Consider the following 20,007-nt stretch of genomic DNA (forward strand, 5'->3'; position numbering starts at 1 on the left):
CTCACACTTCTCGCTAGGATAGGGATTAACATTGAATCTTCCCATCAGAGCGAGAAGTGTGAGTGAGCGGAAAGTGTGAGCCCCCCATATATTTACACACACAAAATACAGTAAAATAGCATAAATCCGTAAAATCCAGTTAAATATTCAACAAACATGACTTAATTCATCAATATTACATATTTGACAAAGAAAAACAGTACCAAGTTTAATTTTAAGTTTATGATTTTGGTTTCTAAAAAATAAATTTTAATTTATTAATAAGACCTGTACAGCAATTACATATTTAATTAATAATTGGATTAATTGAAGCGTAAGAATAGCAATTGCGGGTCTTTGATTAATAATGCAAGTCTTCCATCAAGTAAAAAGATATCTTATTTAATGTTTAAGTGTATATAATAACCAAGTTTTTATATGTATATTTTTTTTATTGCGATTGTGGGTATTTCCCTTGAAACTCGGAGATCTCAGTAAGATCACAATAATTATATATTAAAGAACCAATTGCAACAGCAATAAAAGTGAAGTATATAATATTAAACACATAAAACACGATTGTAAAAATTACCGTGCTATATATAATATGGTCATGTAACAGACTTGAAAATTATGAATGTGAAATTATCAAAACAAACCGTGATTTCATTTTTTTCATTTATAAATTTTACTAAAACTTCTTTATATCCGTCTATATATACATAGTCGCATTATTGGACTATGGACTCAGCAACTATAATAGAAGATTGACACCTTGAAATGTCTTTATAATTATGAAAATCTATAATATAAGCCTTTTTGATATATAAAGGCATAGAAGCACTCAAGGTTTTCATAATTTTCAAGTTGAAATTAGAAGCAGCTTCCTCGGTGCAGTATAGTGGGCATTGAGTTTTAATTTTCCAATATTCCTACAGAGAGGGTTCAGCTAATACAGGTTGCAGCCCTAATTTGTATGAGCTAACTTCCCCGCCGTCGGAGAAAGGTTAATCACATTATCACAGCCTTCCGACAGGGCAGGAAAAGCTCATGAATAGCCAAAACTAGCAGAGCTGAATCTTTCTGTAGAAAATAAATTGAAAAATACCCTTGAACTTGCTTCTAAAATTTGAAGTTGAAAATTTAACTAAAATTTAATTTGCTATCTTATCATTTGATGGAATTAATTGAAGAACACAAAGGCAACTACATATCGCCGAGATAATCGAGATTATTCGCGAGAGTGACTCTCGTCAGGATGTAGGCGACAAAACTCAAGTTTCAATAATTTTTCAAGTAGGGTTGAAGTAAATAAAATACTTTTGATTCATTTTGCTGCATGCTGTAATAAGTATAGGACAATTTTAGTAATGCATCATCGTGTAATATTATTATAGGATTACACACTCTCATGTAATAATAATCAACATTCACACAAAAAGTTTGTCCCAAGTTCATATCATGAAAAACGTCAGTTAATTAAATAATATAACAAGCCGGGTCCGGAATTTATTGCAAAATCGCAGCCCAGCCTGCTGGCAACAACGAAACAAGGCAACTCACATCGCTTATTACTGTTTTACGTATGGCTGCCTGCATCACCTCTCTGGGTTTCAAAATCAACATGAATCTTGGAGAAACAAATCAGCATCAGAGTAATCATTGCATAAATAACAGATTCACATTTTCACGTGACAGAACAACTGGATTGGCACAGTAAGAAGGACAAATCCGCACTGTCAAAATTGCTTTCGTGTTTACAAAACACGAGGTTGCAATGCTGGTAGGTTAGTAATTTCCCTCTGAGAGGGACGTCTGATGATGTCGCCTAGTACTTACACCACTACATGACCATTTGGAATTTGCTTCATATTAATTTAATAACACAGCTTGCTTCAAATAATTTGTGATGCTAGTTTGTGAGATGATCATTGTTAAGTATGTGTGTATCCTACCCTGCTCGGCTCCTGATTAATTTAGTTACCAGTATGGCAAACAGAAAAAAGCTTAAGTTGGTAGCCTCTTGTAACGAGTTTAAATCAAACAGATTTGCTCAATTGGAATTTCATATCGACACATAATCGCGTTCTGTCTTAGCAGAGTCATTTTGTTTGCACAATTTTGAGCATTGATCTGACGCAGTCTTGTCGAGGACTGCGCCGGAAACTATATACACACACGAGTCAGAAATGGCAACAGTCAAATTAACAAGTTAAAATCAATTGTGCTCCTACTACTGAGGCTCAACTCGCAAAAGACAAGTATGTTTATCAATCTAGGACACAATGTACATAGCGTGAAGTGGGGGAGAGAGAGCTAATATTCCAGTTTGTTGTCAGCCTGGTTGAGATAGTGCCACCTCTGAATCATTAATTTTTTCGACCCACTCTCACCGACCTCAGATTTTTAGAAGCACCCCTGATTACGAAAACTAAGAAGCAAGGGCCATTAACTATGGTAAATTGATTTGGTAAAACGCATCAAATCCTTAAATCTAGGGTGGCAAATTACATGCCTTGTAGCATCAAAAAAGAAAGAGTGAGTTTGCCTGATCGATGTCTGTGAAAATACATGATTTCAAGGTAAAAAAAAGAAGTAGTTCCGTGTTTGGAAAGTGCACCCCGGTGGCAGAATCTCAATCGTGGAAACAATGTTAGTAACGTCAGAATACTGAATAAATCAAGTCTTTGTCAATACATGCCCTTTTCCTCAACAGACTCGGATCGTGAGCAAGAAAAGGGAACGCACAACATAATGTCCATAAAGTGAGTGAAAAAGTTGCCAGTTGTCCTGTCAGGCATCTCTCCGAATTACATTAATTGATGAGAATCTATCGCACACACTCACACAGCCTTGATATGCAGTGCACATCGATCACTTATGGAATTATGCACATTTTTGTGGTTTTTATTGTTTATAACTTTTTTTGTTGCTTTCGTTTTTAAGTTTAAAATCACTTCCCCATAACCCAACAAATTTACACAACCCCCACTTAATTTGTGGAATAATTAAATCAGTAGTTGGACTATTTTTATGATTTTTTTGTGTTTTCTTCATTACAAAAAAAGAAAGAAGGCAATCATGAAGAGTCAGTCCAGTCCATCGCAAGGTCAGCTTAGCATCGGTGTGTCAGTAGTAGGACTGCACCTGCTGTTTGTCGAAATCCAGGACCAGTTGCTTCACGTGAGACAGCATTTCGTGCAGGTAATTGAGTCGTTGCTTGGCATTTTGGTACTCCGAGTTGCTCTTGTTCTCCTCATACTCTTTCAAAATCCGACTTCTCAGACTCTGTTTTAAAAGAAGGAAAACGCGGTAAAAAGACTGCAAGCTAGCACCTCAAGGGTTGGAGCTACCTTGTGTCCTTCGCTGTCACATTTCTCCTTCTTGAGCTGCTCTTGTAGTCTGTTGAACCTGTTAGCAACCTGCTCCACCTTAGCATGGAGCCTCTTATACTCATCATAGTGTTCAGTGAAAGCAGCCTTGTACTGGTTTCGCTGTTCTAGAGTCCGAATCGTTGTAAATTTCCTGTTAGAAGAAGAAAATGAATATGATTAGACAAGATCATTATATATAAAAGCATAAAACGAGTGAGTTGTAAAAAATAAAAACCTACATTTTAAGCATGTCCCTGATCATAAAATTTGTGTTTTTTGCATATCTGTTCTGTAGCGGTTTTAGCAACTTTTTATCCCAGGGATTCACATATTATGCCACTTTCATTTAAAATACTATGAACACTATGTTTTTTTGTATTATCATGTTTTAAATGTTTGACCTATTATGGAGAAATAAACAGAATTGAATATTGAATTTTTCTCTTGGATTTGACTAAAAAGAGGGAGGAAAGGCGTGTTTCATTTAACATTGTATAATTTGATTGTTAAGCTGATAATTCAAATATAGGAAATTTAAAATTGATGAATTGTGCTACAGTCATGTATTTTATGACTGCCATAAATATTTCAAGTCAAAATTTGCAACCACGCGGTTCAATGAACGGCCTTTTTTGTATTCTGTTCCTTATTGCAGTGCAGAAGATATGAATATATGAAAAAATTATATTTTCTTTAATTAAAAGAATCATTATTTCAATCTTCCTTATTGCCAGCTGGTCCTTGGGGGTGGTCATCTTATATCCTAAAATTTAGTTCTTGAAGAGCGAGGAGCAGTTTTGTCGGAAAGGTAGTCAAAAGTTAACATCAGGGTTTAAAAATGGAGAAAAACTGTTCTGCATATTCTGAATTTTTTAAATCCATCAGTTGATCATTTCAGATAACAATTTGCGAGATAATTCAATTTAGTAGCACACTAAACTGGAAAACCCGCACAGTAGCAATGCAATTTCAGATTGGGAAAATCCCTGGGAAGTTCCCAGCTAGGTATTCATGTGATTTTAAACACGTTCAACAAATTTGAATCGTTAAGAATTTTTCAATATTGATGTTTTGAAAGACTCACGAGAGGTAGCTGGGATTCGCAGTAGTGGTGTCAGGTTTGTTGATCGCAACTGCTGGCTTGCTGCTGCTGTCTCTGTCCACGTTGCTGCTGTTGTTGGTCGGGGTCCTGTGGCAATTGCTTCTACTAACCGCCTTGGCTTCCCTCTGCTCCTTGACCGCCTCTCTAGGCTCAAAGCCCGTCCGTCTCGGCCTGTCCACGTCCATCTCCATGCCGCGAGGCACCACATCCATTCCCCGTGAGTTAAGGTCCATGCCGCGCGAGACAACATCCATGCCGCGCGAGACGACATCCATGCCGCGAGGGTTATTGTCCATGCCCCGCGAGATCATGTCCATGCCACGAGGATTCGCGTCCATGCCGCGTGAGACCACGTCCATGCCGCGCGGGACCATGCTGGACAGCGGCGATGGCGCTCGATTCGCAGTGCTGGCTGGCGTGCTGAGAACCTCTGGCGGCCTGCGGTAGTGAGAGATGCGCGGCTTCTTGGTAATGATTCCGTCGGCTCCGTCGTAGTAACCAGGTCGCTTGGCTGAAAGGTCGGCTGATGAGATTATGGAGGGCGGACTGCCAGGGTGCGTGCTTGCGGGCGACTGGCCCGAGCCTGACGAGCTGCCTCCGTCGCTGCCGGGAGGGGTCAGGTTTTGGGGCTTCTGCCGCTTGAGCAATTGCTTTTCCTGTTCAGAGTAAAAGGGCCAGTCATCCTGCACATCGTTCCACAGGCTGTGGTTGAGATGGTAGACGTTATCACGGAGTTGAGCCACTTGCTTAAGTAGCGTGCTCAGAGAGTTCCTATCCCTAATTTTTGCGCCGTCTGAAACAAAAGTCAGCCATCACAAGATAAGCAAGGACCAAACAGCATAGAAGGACAAGGAAAAACACTTTTAACTCGGCTCATTTCTATTGGTATACCAAAGAAAATATTATAGCTGTTTCAGCAGAGTTTGGACGTCTTGCAAACCACGAAACAAGTACATACTTGTAAATATTGTAACTTTTTGGTTTAACTGTGGATTTTGTCATCACCAAAACTAGATTTGGAACCACTCTAAATTAGGAAACTAGTAAAGAAAAACGCGGAAAAGAGTTTAATCTAACTTAAAGGTTAAATTATCATTCCAGAGTAGCGTATATAATTTGGTCTTATTCAACATACTCCATTATCAAAGATGTGGTATGTATTTATAGCTGGTTACGTACCAGTGCAGCGATCATGATTAATTTCATAATCAATAGACTCACCATTAATCCTATTAATTAATTCCAATTTCTTGAATGGCCTCAACGCAAGCAAGTGAATTACTCGTTCTCTGCAAAGAAAATTATACTCAATCAATAGGCGTTTCATGTTTTATGCCGAGTGCACCAACCTGAGTGGACGTTTATTGTACGCATTCATTTTTGCAGTGGGTGCGTTTTGTCTATGTGGTATGGATGGATTGGGAACTAACCCATGTTGAGGGAGCATTGATGACGGCATTTTTTGGTACATTGGCGGATTCGGTGAAGGCTCCCGCCTCTGAATTGTTAATGGGATGTTGTTGTTGGGTTTTTGCACTTTTTTCACTTTGCGTCCAATGTCAGAGCCGTTCACTTTGATCACCCGAGTACTGAAAATATAGAGCAATGTAAGTAACAATCGTAATGGTGTATTCAACAATAACTGAAAGTTGGTTTTGGGTAAGTTGCAATTAATTGCAGGATGCCAACATTTTTTCAACGAGGTCGGAACTTAAATGCGAGATGACTAGACTAAATTGGAGTGTAACATACCAGTTCTTCTTCTGCTGCTGCTCAGCCGCGACCCAGTTCTTTCTAGTTGCCTCGTAGACATCCTCCTTGGCGTGGATTTGCATCTTGCTTTGCAGAATGCCCACCGCGTCCAGCGCACTGTTTTAAAGGAACGTTTAGTAAAATTTCTGACCAATGGATACCATAATTAGCATCATACCGGGCTCCATTCTGTTGAACGCATGTGAAGCTTCCTTGAGAGCCTTCGCTGTCAGCAGCGTTGTTGAGACTGAACTTGAACGTAAGGCCATTATTGGGCTGTGCCGACGGGAATGACAAAAGCTGTAAAAGAAAAACACGGCGTAAGTTACATGAAAATAGCTTCAGTTTGGTATGGATTGGATGCGAACAAAGAAACTGAAATCAACTCTGTGTTTGAAAATCGCCCTGAACTTTCCCGCATAGCACACATATTTGATTTTACATCATGAAAAGAAATAATCTAAGCTTTTGATTTAAGATATAAACTTTTACATGGTTTTGACACTCTAAGAAATGGCTGCTGATAAATAGCACAGTAGGAGCTTTTTATCGTTAAAACAAAAAATCATGGCTGATGGCTGATAGTCCGACACGCAATCATTCCATAAGAGGAAAAAGTGGCAAATTTTTTTTTACAGTTGGTCAACTGACCATGGGATTTTTTCATACTGAGTGTGTTTCATTGCTTTCTGCACCATAGTTGCAAAAGAATCAGTATACTGCTCGAAAAATTAATTAAAGTTAAAAAGAAATAAATGAACGAAAACTCCAGTGCAGTCAAACAAAAAATTTGTCATATGACAGACTCATTTTTCCGTTTCCAAATTATGTATTCTTTATTCATCGTTTCTTTATGGATGTGGGGATGTATGGGGTAAAGTCACCCTGCTGATCCGCTGCTGATTCGCAATAAAAACATATTTAGAATCTAAATGTTGCAATCAAGAGCATTATTCTAGGTTAATATTTTTTTCACATCCATGTCCTTGTTACTGAAATCTAAACAGAGCACTGTTTCACTTTTCAACCATTGTAAACCATAATTTTAATTAATGCGCTGTAATATTAATTTTTTATTCTCTATTCAAGATGCACTCATACTTATAAGGAGGAAAATATTAGCAGTCTTAGAAGTTTTTACTAATACCATGAAAACAAAATCGCTGTCAGAGACACTAAGCTATGAAAATTCTTAGGTCTATGGTCTCTAGGAAAGTGAATTTTTTAAAGTATCCTAAGTTATAGCGAGAATCTTTGATTACACAGCGACCTGAATGCATATCAAGTTTGTTACTTTAATTGCTGGTAGCGTAAAAAATCAAACACTCTGTAGAAAAGCCTGTTTACCAATTTCTTATCATTATGTTCTAAACATATACCTCTAACTTCATTATAAAGGAAATAGGAAATGCCTAACTTGGCTTTTTGTTATCCCTCGAGGAAACTACATTCAATAAAAGCCACGAAATAAATGTCAGTGTTTCGTCCAGGAGATCTAAATGAATGAATTAGAAATAAAATACTATTATTAATCAGTGACTCTTTGGCAGGATTAGGTATCAACAAATTTTTCGACGCGTTTCATAATTTTGTTGGGGATTTCTATTATCTTCAAGTTGATAAATTACTTTTAATTTAAGCGTTTCATAGTTATCATCGCGAACGATGATTTGGAAAATATGTATATATGGTCTTCACTTGTGTACAAGGGGGGAGGAGACAGTAAAAATTTAAAGGGTCGACCAGTTTTCCCAAGAAGGTAAAAGGTCACTTAAATTCAAACAATTTCTTAGAACCACTTTCAACGATTGCATTTCACAAACTATTCAATAAGGATCATAATGCACAAAATCACCACGCCAAAGATAATTTAAATGCAAATCTCGTGTAAGCACGCTCCTCTTTGCACTCGTTAATTAGTGTCTTTTGCGTTGAAGCAATCACAGCGTCCAACGTGTTTCATTAGCGACCGACCAGTTTGTGGAAAAGCGTCCACGCAGGAGCAGCATTAATTGTAAGTGCAGCAGCTAGTGCGCCACTGGAAGAAATGAAAGCAGCAGTGGCAGTCAACTTGAAATAATAAATTGCTCTGGCAGATCAAACAATGCAGATAATGAGAGACAACTCGATCAACCCAAACAACTCTTACTTTCGACTCGATCTTTTCGCCATTCCACACAGGGAGGGCGGGAGGGGGGGCGGGCGGACGGACGGGAAAGACCCTAAATATGGATGACTTGCTCGACAGCCTTTTTGATAATCGTAATAGTAACAACGAACGGCTCGGCACTTGGTCTCTGCGTATGGCCGTTGGTGTGTGTATAATATGGATCTCCTCCACAATCAACGGCAGCAGCAACAGCAGTGCAGGGCAGAGAAAGTGTTCTGTGTGTAAGTGGGCCACTTTCAGTCCGTATATATCTATGTATTCCTATGCTAGCAGTATGTAATTTCACTACAAATCGAGTGCTGCTCTCGGTACATCTCGCGCGGCTCATTTTAATTTACAAACCAAAGTGCATTCGCTTGCATAATAAGTCGCTGCTGAATGCTTTTTCACGGCGAAGAGAGAGGCGGCTTTTTTCGGCGCGCGCTCGCGCCTAATCAGTCGATTCCGCCGTCTGGGCCGTCTGATCGCCGCCGGTGTATTCACATTCATTGTGTCGACGGGCCATTAGTAGCGCGAGTTCACGAGGAAACGTCAAATGTGATCGGCGGGCGTTATGAAACGGCAAAAGGTGTCTGAGGTTATAGCTTTTTTGTAACAATCGCGCGACCTTATCTCAAACCTCGTTGACTAATTTGAGTCTCGGGATGCATTTATGAATATTTGCGTGGAAACACAAAAGATCCAACATATCTGGACCCACTCCGGCTCTGTCCTACTGGACAGGGTTTTCGTAAGCTGTTTGCCAGGAGTGTTGCCTTTTCTCACATGCTTTATAAATTTTATTGACTGCCATAACATGAATGTATTGACTAACTGTGAGAATAAACAATAATAATAATATTATTATTTTGAGCTGGAAAATATCATTATTTTTTTGTATCTCACCAAAAGTTGAATATTTCACAGCATTTAGGGGCTGCGATACTGCGATATGTAAACAAAAGCGCCAGGCTAAAATCTCACCAAGTAATTTCCACACCAGAGCACTGATTCATTTCTTAAAACCTGATCCATTTTGGTATGCTTCCAAAAATGGAAACAAAATTTAACTGATTTTAATTGTTCCTCGTCAGAAATGGTCTTAGAGAGTGAAAGTCACATATTTGAGCTCATTTAAAGCAGCAAGGTACAATATAAGGAAAACAAAAAGTATTTTACACAAGATAGAAGGATAGGAAAAGCCCAAGGCTGCATTTAAAGGTCGGCAGTGCGCTGTACGTCCGACAAAATGGTGAACGAGCCTATTAGTAAAACATAACTAAATCAGAGCAAAAATGTTGTCCATTGTCTGTTTTATTGGCTTTTGATGAGGGCTTTTGGATTACCAACAAAGCCAAAACCGATTCCGGTTGTTTAGGTTTTTCTAAACTACGTAAACTGCGCTCAATTGCGGTAAATTATTGGTTAAAATAATTAATATTGATGCTTCAGATTCTAAAAAATCGAGGCTTGTCACATGTATACTGACAGTATTACTTCGATTACAACGAAATTAAGGTAACAAGAAAATATGATGCAAAAATTAGGGACCCTGAGCCTCTCTACTCAGAACACCAAAGGCTGGTCGACGATTTGGAACCGTTCACCAGCACCTTGGTGATTATACCGACACCATTATTAATTTTTCAATGCACACTCGCTGGCAGGTTTTGTGGCTGCTGTTTGCGAGCGAGATCAGGGCCGTCGTGCGCCAAGGGTCATCACTCGAGCCGCGGCAAGGCGCAGAAGGCAGGGCCGCTTGTCTTGCTTCCTTCCTATTCCAACTGATCTGTGCGCGCGAGAAAGACACACAGAACCGGCCCTTAAGGGAATGCGGCTCACCGACTTGTTTGTGCTGAAAACGACGACAACAGCAACTAGCAGATATTCCGTTTTGCAATTCATAATTGCCCCGTGACTCCATATCCAGGTAAATGACGTAAAAACAGTTTGAAAGGAGCATTACAGTTTAATTGAGTTCAGAAAAATACTTTTATTTTTCTTTGAACCTTCTATGTAAATTAAGAATTAAGGAACTCAAAGACGAAACTTTATCTTATTTGATACTTCATTGCATGGGAAAAACCACACGTGTTTTTATTTAAGAGAGCAAGAGAGAGAGAGATAAATTTCCATCATATTAACTATGCAGTCGGCATAACCAAAGCAGTGCCATGAAAAAAATTAAATGCAACACCGATAAAATCCAGGTGTGACATCAAGAGAGGACAAGAAAAATAGACTGCACTTTCCGCGAATCTGTGTGACGTAATTTTGGCAGCACCATAAATAATACAATGAGAGAGTATAACGTCAAGAAGTGAAGAAGTGCGTGCACGATAAGAGCAAATTTTTTTGTCAAGGCTGCGAAAATCCAGCACGCCTGATCGAATCGTCTGATCCTTGAATGAAAGGTCTTGGGAGAGTGAAAAATGTGTAATAACCGCGCCGCTGTCGAGTCCGTGCAGCGAAACACTTTCATTTTGTTTGGTTTGAAAAGTGCATGGCGTTTTTTGCTCCCACCGGCACCTTTGAAAGAGCCGTTTCAGTCCATAATGTAAGTCAGTCTCGAAGGTTCGTGTGGAACAAAGAGCTGCTTTCGTTGCATTTTCACAGGAAGCGTTAAGTACTGCGGCAGAAAGTAGTCTCATGTCTACTGATCCGTGCATGGGCGCAACCGACTAAAAATACATAAAGAGCAAAAAGGCATGTCGCAAGTATAGTCGCGTGATTTACCGCGGCGTCTAAATTTGTCATGGGCGCCCAGGAATTTTCCTCCCACGCAAATTTAAGTAACACTCAGCAGCTATTTGCAAAGCGGAGCCAAATCCAAAAACAAACCATTATTGTAAGTGACTAAGACTAAAAGGATTGCTCATTGCTCGAAATAAACTAAATTATTATTTAGCACAGCATTAACCTATTTTGGATCGTTGACTACAATCTTATCAAAATAATTAATATTTTTGTCTCACGCCAGTACGAATAAGCTGCAAGCTATGCACCGGCGCAACGCGCTGAATTTTGTAAGATAGACACTTCTATTGGAACGGATTCGCCACTCATCAGGACGGTATTAATATTAAGGCAATTCGTCAATCCATTAAATAGCGCCCATGTCAGGTGCACCGTCTCGACAGCTCCTTGTTTGAATGAACACTTAGTTGTCTCGCTAATACACAGTAAAACTACGCTTACTTCGGGACTTATGGTGCGACTTCTGATATAGAGCCGCTTACATGCAATATCGTTCATAATTTTGTCAAGTCCAGGAATTCGCGCCAACGTAAAATAGCAGCCTGGACTCGGAGGCTGTCGAAAAAGCTATTTCTGACTGTAAAAATTATCCGGATTTAAGGTGGATTTCAGCTAATTATAAGCCTGCAATCTATAACACATGCGCACAGCCCGCAGAAGGACCACCTGTTGCCTCACTGATCTTTGAGCTCCGCATAATAAGCATTAAAGCAAATGCAGGCCTGTTATATGTGTGACAAGTCGGCTAAGCACGTGACACGGTTTGCTTGCTTGGCAGATTTCGTTTCATTGGGCGTGCGTGCATATTAATGTTCGTTATCCGCAATTTCTCCTCTTAATGAGTTAGCACCAGAGTACAGGTGAAGAAAGTTGGCGTATTTTTCCGTCTTTCTCGTTCTTTGTTCTGAACGCTGGTGGTTAGGGAGGAAACTCGAATCAGTCGAGTCCCATTGAGATATTTCCGTCAATGTCTGTCAGTCAGACAAGCCACAGCAGCAATGGCATTCTTCTCGTTCGTTCTTTATATGATCTTTTTGCCAATTTTACACATCTCGCATTTCACCGCCACTCGTATGTCCCCTGGCAGTCAGCAGGTTTTTCCAGCTCTGAGCGAGTAAACAAAGCAAGCCACCCAGCAGATCGAATTCAAAAGCACAGCCTCTCTATTACCCCTTTTTGTTTTACCGTCTCCTTAATACTCTCTATCGTTAGGGCGTTAAAAATTATTTTCGCACCATGGAGCAGAAATCTGCTTTTTCGCTCGCTCTCTCTGCATTGATACAAGTTATTTCAGCTCCCCGGTAGGATTTCCTTACGTCTCTCTGCATCAAGATTGGGTTGGCCAGACGCATGTGTGCTAAATCCAATGTGCACCAGTTAATCCGTCAACTTCAAAATCAACAATTGTACCTCAAAGATTTCAGAATCTCAAATATGAAATTCAAAGGTCAGAAAAAATGCACACACGTCAAGTTCTTAAATTTAAGAAACCAGATTTTACCGTTTCTTTTTCCCGGTTGAAGAAACAAGAAGTTTGCAATAATTTAAAAACACCTGGTTCAACCTTGAGAAGAATGTAATGAATTTGCCATAAATATTTCGTGCGTATATATATTGTAAACGTGGCCTATGAGCGGAAGGAAAGGCACAGCAATCTATAATGTAAATCAGAACGGCAGCTTGCCACTTCCCGTCCTGTCGATTTTTGTTGACCCAATCATTTTGGCAGCAGTTTGACATTGTCTCGCCGAGAGTCAACTTTTGGCGACACCGATATCTCCTTTCTTTCACCGCCCCAGCTTGCGAAAGAGCAAGGTGCAGATCTGATCAGGAAATGATTAGCTGCGAGGTGAGTTACAAAAAATAAAAAGAGCCGCACCCAGAATTATGCACTGCGACCTTAGCGTGTCACCGCAGCTTGGCAGTCGAGCGATCGCGCTGGCCAAGATTGAATTCGCTTGATATTGTTGCTATTACAAACACTTTTTGCAGCAATGAATGCTTTCTCCTGAATGGGCTTTGTAGAGTAAGGTGAATGCTTTGTTACTTTCCCTTGCCTGCTCGCTCGCTCAGCAACGACGAGTGAAGGATCGAACCCGGAACTGTGCATGTGCACGGCTCAAACACATACGATTTCTATTAGCAAAGGCTGCAAAGTGAGTTAGTTAGTTGGTCAGCTCGATTAACATTATTCGAACAAATCTGAAAGGGTGAGTCGACTGAAGGAAAGGCTGGCGCGCGCGAGAGCAGCAACTTGTCAAATGACCTCGGTCCGCATATTCGACGAGAGAGAAAGCAAAACTCGCCAGCCAACAGCAAATTGGAAACCCAGGAGGCAGCTTGTTCTTTCGTTCGTTCGTTGAGGTCGAGTGCGCCCGATTATGACGAAACGGTTAATTAATATTAGCAAAGAATCGCGAGCGGCGGATCGAACAGCGAAGACTTTGCGAAATTCGATTTCCTTGCGAAAATAAACCGTATGACTCGGCGCGGACGCAGAGTGGAATGGTGATTAAAAAATAGAATTCTTTTGCACGGAATATATTATGCCTCTGTTCGAAATGGCATTAATGCAGTTTTTAAAAAAAAAAAAATCAAAACGTCTAACGTTTCTGAATGACCAACTGCCCTTATTTACTGGCTCAGAATGAATGAGAGAGTGAGGAATTATGCGAAAAATGCGAGTCAGTCAGTGTGACAAAAGGAAGGAGGGCTCCTCAAAGGTGCAGGCATCTGGCCGGCTGGCCGGGCTGGCTGGCTGACTGCTCATCACCAGGTCACCGCTACACCTAACGGTAGGTCTAAAACAGGAGAGGCAGCAGGCGACACCGCGCGCGGCACATAGATATATAGACGCATGCATTTGCTACGTGCTCGCACGTAAATCAAGGACAGACGAGGTCGCCTGCTCGTAATCGAGGCAGTGGGGCGCGCGGGCCCCGTCATTTCGGGTCGCGGGCCCCGCCGGAAAGGCAGCCATCACCGCACCGCACGCAGAGAACCGAGTTTCTTCTCGGCAGCCTCGGCTCTCGGACGCTTTTATACAGAGTCGCGGCGCCCCCTCCCCCCGCCGGCCGCGCCGCTCGCTGCGGGGCTTGATGTAACCTGGCTGCTGCTGCTGTCTGCTCACTACTTACTTCATGCACCTTGCCTGCGCGCTCCATTATTGCAAAATCTCGCGGCGGCGGCAGCTTTCCCTTATCAAAGTTAGAGGAAAAATTATTGACGCTGTACCGGGCCTTTTTGATCTCTTTGTTAGACGCACCTGTCAAGAAGTGTAGAGCAACCGCTTAATCGATGAGTGATCGCGTTGGAAAAGTAAACGCTCTATTTCAGGGCTCACGGCCGCCAGTGTAAATGCTTTGACCTAACAACTGAATTTGCAAGTCGTGAACTGAAGGTTGCAGCGCGTTTAATGACTTAGCACTGAAAATGGTGAGATTTTTTTAGACTCGGCTGAAGCCGATTCACTGTAGATTTCTAATCATTAATATTTTCGAAACCATCTATGCAAATTTGTTATCAGTTCAACGAGTCAATCGACATATTTAAAGTTGAACGCTGTAGAGAAAATCCCGATTGTAAACTGTTTCCTTCATCAAACGTTTCTACTGCTCAGAATTCATTCTTGTTTAGCTGAATAAATTTGAATGCGCCCTGCTTGTAATATTTTACAATGCGGCGTTTATAACCGTCGAAAGGCAAATAAGGCATATTTGCACGAGAAAATGGGATTCGACGCAGTTTGAAACAGCTCGTTTTCGCCTCCTGGCCCGCATGTATATGTACAATGGGGAAGCCACACAATTACTTCCACGTTTACATATGTGCTAATTTGACGGCTAGCGTGTGCGAGCCACCCAAGCTGGAGTAACAGGCTCATTTTCAACTAAAAAACTTAAAAATAGTCGTGTGCCGTCGTTTGCATCAAAATCATTGGAATGCAGAGAAGGATGCGCTTTGATGCAGCTAGCACGACATTAAGCAAGAGAGTGCGAAAAGTGGTTTTAGGAAGTGCTTTCCGCAGCACAGTTTGCGCGTTTTGTGCGAGAGCAGCAGAATGAGCTAACACTGTTTTACATCTCAATCGGCTAGCAGCCAGCGGTTAAAATAATTTTGCTGTCTGCTCATTGGTGAGCTAAAGAATGAGAAATGCCATTATTGGTGCATTCAGAGCAACAAGCTCTATTCACCGCAGTGTATGTAATTACGATAAAAAGTTGTGATACTTCTGGAATAAAATTTTTTAAACTGATCAGAAAATAAATTTTGTTCTGTGATTAAGAACAAAGAATGTGTTACGAAACGGTATTACATGAAAAAGTAATCATATACTTGAGAAAAAAAATTAGGCAACTTGAGTCATTGCTCAGAACGTTCATACAAAAATCTAAACACATCGTTGGTATGATGTTACTTCAGAATTCATTAAAACAGGAACACCGCCTAAATGGATTAATGAAAAATTTCTTACAGGAAAATCAGCTTTTTCAGAAGATATACCTGAATTACATTTACTAATTCCCACGATTCCAGCTTTGAAACTTAATTTTTCGCCGAGAGCAGCTAAGGTTAATGCAAAAATTTCGGCACCGACGAAAAGAGAAACATAAAAAACATAACTAGCCAATAAAAATGCGCCTGAGTGGCGAGTCTTGCGCCGAGTGGCCTTTGATTATATTCCACATCTCGCAGTATCGAGCAGGGAATGACTTTCACTCTACCAAACGGCCCTGAGATTTTACACCAGCCAAGAGAAATAATACAGCCGCGCGAGCGACTTTATAAAAGGACCTGCTGCCTGCCGTCGCCAACGTTGCAGAGTGTGTAAAGCGGCTCAATGCTCTATTAAAAATATCAAACCGCACTCTCCGCACTCGTTGCCTGCCTGCCAAGCTTGAGAAAGAAAACTTGCCTTTTAAATCGCTCGATACCACAGCGAGATTCGCGAAAATGTCACTCTATCATATTGTGACGTACTTGGTGGCATGATGAAAAATTAATCTAGCAATTAATCAACAGATACATTTTACAACCATAATTTATTTTTAATTTAGTTTAAACACAAATAAATAGTTGTGCCTCGGCTCAACTTGTTTCCATTTTTAGTGGCACCAGATTAAATTTTCACCATGCATGATGGTCCCCATTGGAGAGTAACAGTAATAACTTCTGATTGTATAAAGAAATAGAAGTGCGCGAATTTGAAGGTCGCGAAATTTTGTCAGGCGAATGAAAGTTAAATTTCAACCTTGCTGCTGTTGGAATGCCAGGGAAGCAAATTATATGTTTTTTTCAACCTTTTGTCACCCATTGTCAAGATGATAACGAACGCTAAAGCTAACTATCACGCCTGTTGCTCATAACCATGAAGGATATGCGCGAGGAAGTGGCCCTCTTTATTTTTGTTTACCGCTTGCGCTTGCTCGCTCAGCGAGGGGACCGGCCTATTAAGCTGCATGGTCATAATTGGGGAAGTGCATTTCAGCTACGTGTTTCATTTTGACCACATTCTTAAATGCGTCCAACGCATTTTAAACTTACCCAATAATATGTTTCACCAAAGAAATTTTGTAGCTGAAATTTTCTGAAAAATTTATTTCGTGGAAACCATCTTTCCATTTAATTTTAGCTGTTTAAAAACCAGACCGACTCTGGCACCCCTGCGTTTACCGCACACCTGCCTCGAGGTGAACTGCTTGCTGGGGGAGAGGGAGGCTAACGCACACAAAGGAGAAGAAGTAGAAAAGCGAGCAGCTGTTTTAGAAAAATCAGTTGTGGTCTCATATGGCAGCGAACTTTAAAACGCTTTCGTCAGAAAGAAGAGAGAATATATAACGCTTCCCGAATTTAAAACCCGCCACAGAGTTGACGATGAATATGAATGTGTTTCGTACTAATCCAGGCGACTTTGTTCTTAATTTGGAACATGAACTTACCCCTTCTTCTTTTGATAGGAACTTGATAGTTGGATGTGGGCTAATCTTATTCTGAAACAAAGAGAGTATCACATTAGTAAAGATGAAGTACTTACGAAAAATACATCATAAAAGGATAAAGTCGACTTTCAAAGATTTAATTTTTGGCATTGCTCACACAGCCTTCCTCAAGACAATTCAATATCCCGAGGATTGGCACCAAAAGGGAGATGGTTCAGGGAGGAACGCGTAAAGTAGAATATTAATTAAAATATTTGTCAAATGGTTGATGTATGACGAGATTAGGTTAAAAGGCGCTGCCGCACGTACACACATATATGCGCAAACCGACTTGGGTAATCGTTTGTTTGAGTGGCTAACTGCACGTCGGAGCTTTGTGCAAGCAAACATACGGTTTTCAAGAACAAATTGCGCTACAGTACAATTGGAGCAATAACCGGCTGATGATTTACCAGCCAGTTTACTAGTTTGCGAATGGTAAATAAAAGCGTCGTTTCCTCGCTTTTACGAGAGGATTGCGTCAATGGAGGCAGTGTCATCAGTGGAGACAGTAGTCGGAAGCAGTCGTAAAGGTCACACGACCGAGAGCTGCGAACGCACGCGTGCACCGGCACACAACGCCATAATAACGTGACGACACGCCGAAATTAATAAAAAGTGAAAATGGCAATTTCTTGCGCGTGGAATCCAAATGAGTGGCGCATCCTAAAGGGTTTTGCAACTTACTTATTCACGCGCGCATACAGGCAAAAAGTGAATGATAATGCATAGTAGTGACCAAAAGTGAGTCATCTGGTAATTCCAGCTCAGCTGTCGAAAGTTACGTTATCGTCCAACGCGCGACTTGTTGTTACGCGATTGTTTCCCCGAGTTAGTTTCACGGGTGGTTTGCAGCTATATAAAACCAACTGTTGCTCTCCCTTCCTTGGCCACCAAAAGGAATTTAAAACACTGCGCTTTTTGTTGCCCACGGTGCAAGAAATGGAGCGGGGAAACGTCGCGATCGTCATAATCGCGCTCGAGAAGGCGGCGTGCTTGCGCTTAGCCATCTTTTCGACTTTTCGAGCCAAACCAACCGCCAAGGTTGCATTTTCTAGAGCAGCGGAGCAAAAAGTAGAAAATAGGAGTCTCTGCATTTAAACTAGAGCCGGATGTGTGTATAATAGGAAGAACGTGTTTTCATCAGCAACGGTTGCAATGTTAAGAAACTAAAGTCGCGATGCTATGAACAGTACTTAAAAATCACGAATTGTTTAAATTGACGTCTGGGATGGTTTAAAATTGAATGCAATCTAAAGTGGTTAGTAATGATTATCTTGCCAATAAGTCACTTACAGTAATGGAGCGATTTCGGAAATTGTGTGATAGTAGAGGTTGACAGCCAAGATCACTGCTATGGTTGCATTAAGAGTACCATCCGTTTTCACGTGTTTGTTTATTGCGAGAGGGATTGCTAAACAGAGTAACTTTGGGGCGCTGCCAGCCGAATAACTTCTTGCTCTCTTATGTACTCGCGCATTCAATGTTTTAATTTCACTGACTAAAAATAGCAAAGAACGGCTATGCTAGCCGATTCTGTGAATTTTTATTTAATTCAAATGATCTTTTTAGTGGATTTCTGATTGGTTATCTCAGAGCTATGTCGCGCCAAATATCCGCACCTCCGACAGACGGAAGCACCAATTCTAGTTGCAGGCTTCGAGTTTCCGCAGGAAAGGATACTCGGCTTTTCATTTCTTCAAAACAGTCACCGCGTTTCTCAAAACAAACAAGGCGTTACACGCAAAAATGAAACCAAGGGAAATGCCATCCACACCACTTCCTTGGCAAATATATAGTTTGGAAAGCTTTGTAAAGGGTATTTCTGATACGAGAACATTTAAATCTGAACTAACAACGAGGTAACATAAAATAGGACAACTCCCCCATCAAGCATTTTCGCAATAAATTTGTACCGCTTTCAAATTCGCCCATACTGGTGCATTACTTTCCCTTCAATTTACAAAAAGAATCACAATGAAATTATTTAAACGAGTGCTTTTTACTAGCTGGAATTGAACTATCCAGAAGCAGAAAGATGGTATTGCGTCTTAATAATCCATGCATATCTTGAGCAATTATTTAGGCTTGGTTTACTAAAATATGACGATGAGTCTTGCCGACGTGGTGTTTGTCGCCGGGATTTAATAATAATTCGGCGCAAGACTTGGGTGAGATGATTTGAGCAGCATCCACGTCCCAGTCTAGTTGCCAGGGCAACGGGCTCGTGTAGTGGGTGACGTGCAAACAGCAGCCAGCAGACTGACGCCATTGCAGAATAAGCTCCATTATCGGCTGGCGAGTCTAGGGCTGTCTGATTTTCCTTAATTCTGTCTCGCCGCCAGTGTCTGCTTTTATTTTTGGCCGCGTAGGCGGGGAGTGGAGACGAGGGTGCATTCTGTGCACGATGGTGTGCAAGTAAAGAGGGGCAAGAGAGAACGAGATAACATTTTGTGCGATTTTGCACCGTTATCAGCAACTAATAATATTTTCGCGTCGGCTCAGTTGATTTAACCTACTGCGAGATAATAAACATTATTGTGTGAGTGATGTCTACGTGCGATTCGCATCCGATTTACTTTTCAGAAATAAGTGATGTCTTTCAGGCTCCAGGCGGCAGTCTTAAGTGAAGAAGGGAAACGAGGAAAAGCACGGCATGGGAGCTTTACTTTCTATTAATACACTTATTGACTAACTTCGCTGGAAATAAAATTGAGTATCAAAGAGCCAAGAATGATCAAGGAGAGTTATTTGTTCAAGCTCCCTTTTGAATGTAAAGCTGGCATGACATTGTATAAGTACCAAATATTTCATACTGATTATAGCGGCCCATACTTATAAATTTTTCGGAAATCTGATAACACAAAGAGTGAAAATTTTAAAATGTTCTTACAGTTTGTGGTATTAAAAACACCA

General features: G+C 40.8%; 2 protein-coding genes across 2 annotated transcripts in view; one reads left to right on the forward strand and one right to left on the reverse strand.

Annotated features, from left to right (window-relative positions):
* The window catches only part of LOC135935697 (uncharacterized), a 266,355-nt gene that overhangs the window by 219,922 nt on the left and 26,426 nt on the right, over positions 1–20,007 (forward strand). The gene's annotated exons all lie outside the window — the stretch shown is intronic.
* Su(Tpl) (Suppressor of Triplolethal) overlaps positions 1,455–20,007 on the reverse strand; it is a 29,262-nt gene continuing 10,709 nt past the window's right edge. The window contains exons 2-9 of the mRNA XM_065477161.1: positions 17,053–17,103; positions 6,386–6,507; positions 6,208–6,324; positions 5,805–6,044; positions 5,677–5,744; positions 4,438–5,248; positions 3,333–3,504; positions 1,455–3,267 (exon numbers count right to left, since the gene is read on the reverse strand). Of these exons, the coding sequence (XP_065333233.1) occupies positions 3,109–3,267; positions 3,333–3,504; positions 4,438–5,248; positions 5,677–5,744; positions 5,805–6,044; positions 6,208–6,324; positions 6,386–6,507; positions 17,053–17,103 (1,740 nt within the window). The 3' untranslated portion in view covers positions 1,455–3,108. The remainder of the gene's footprint in view (positions 3,268–3,332; positions 3,505–4,437; positions 5,249–5,676; positions 5,745–5,804; positions 6,045–6,207; positions 6,325–6,385; positions 6,508–17,052; positions 17,104–20,007) is intronic.

This window comes from Cloeon dipterum, chromosome 2 (genome assembly GCF_949628265.1).
Source record: "Cloeon dipterum chromosome 2, ieCloDipt1.1, whole genome shotgun sequence".
In the NCBI taxonomy this organism is placed as follows: Eukaryota; Metazoa; Arthropoda; class Insecta; order Ephemeroptera; family Baetidae; genus Cloeon; species Cloeon dipterum.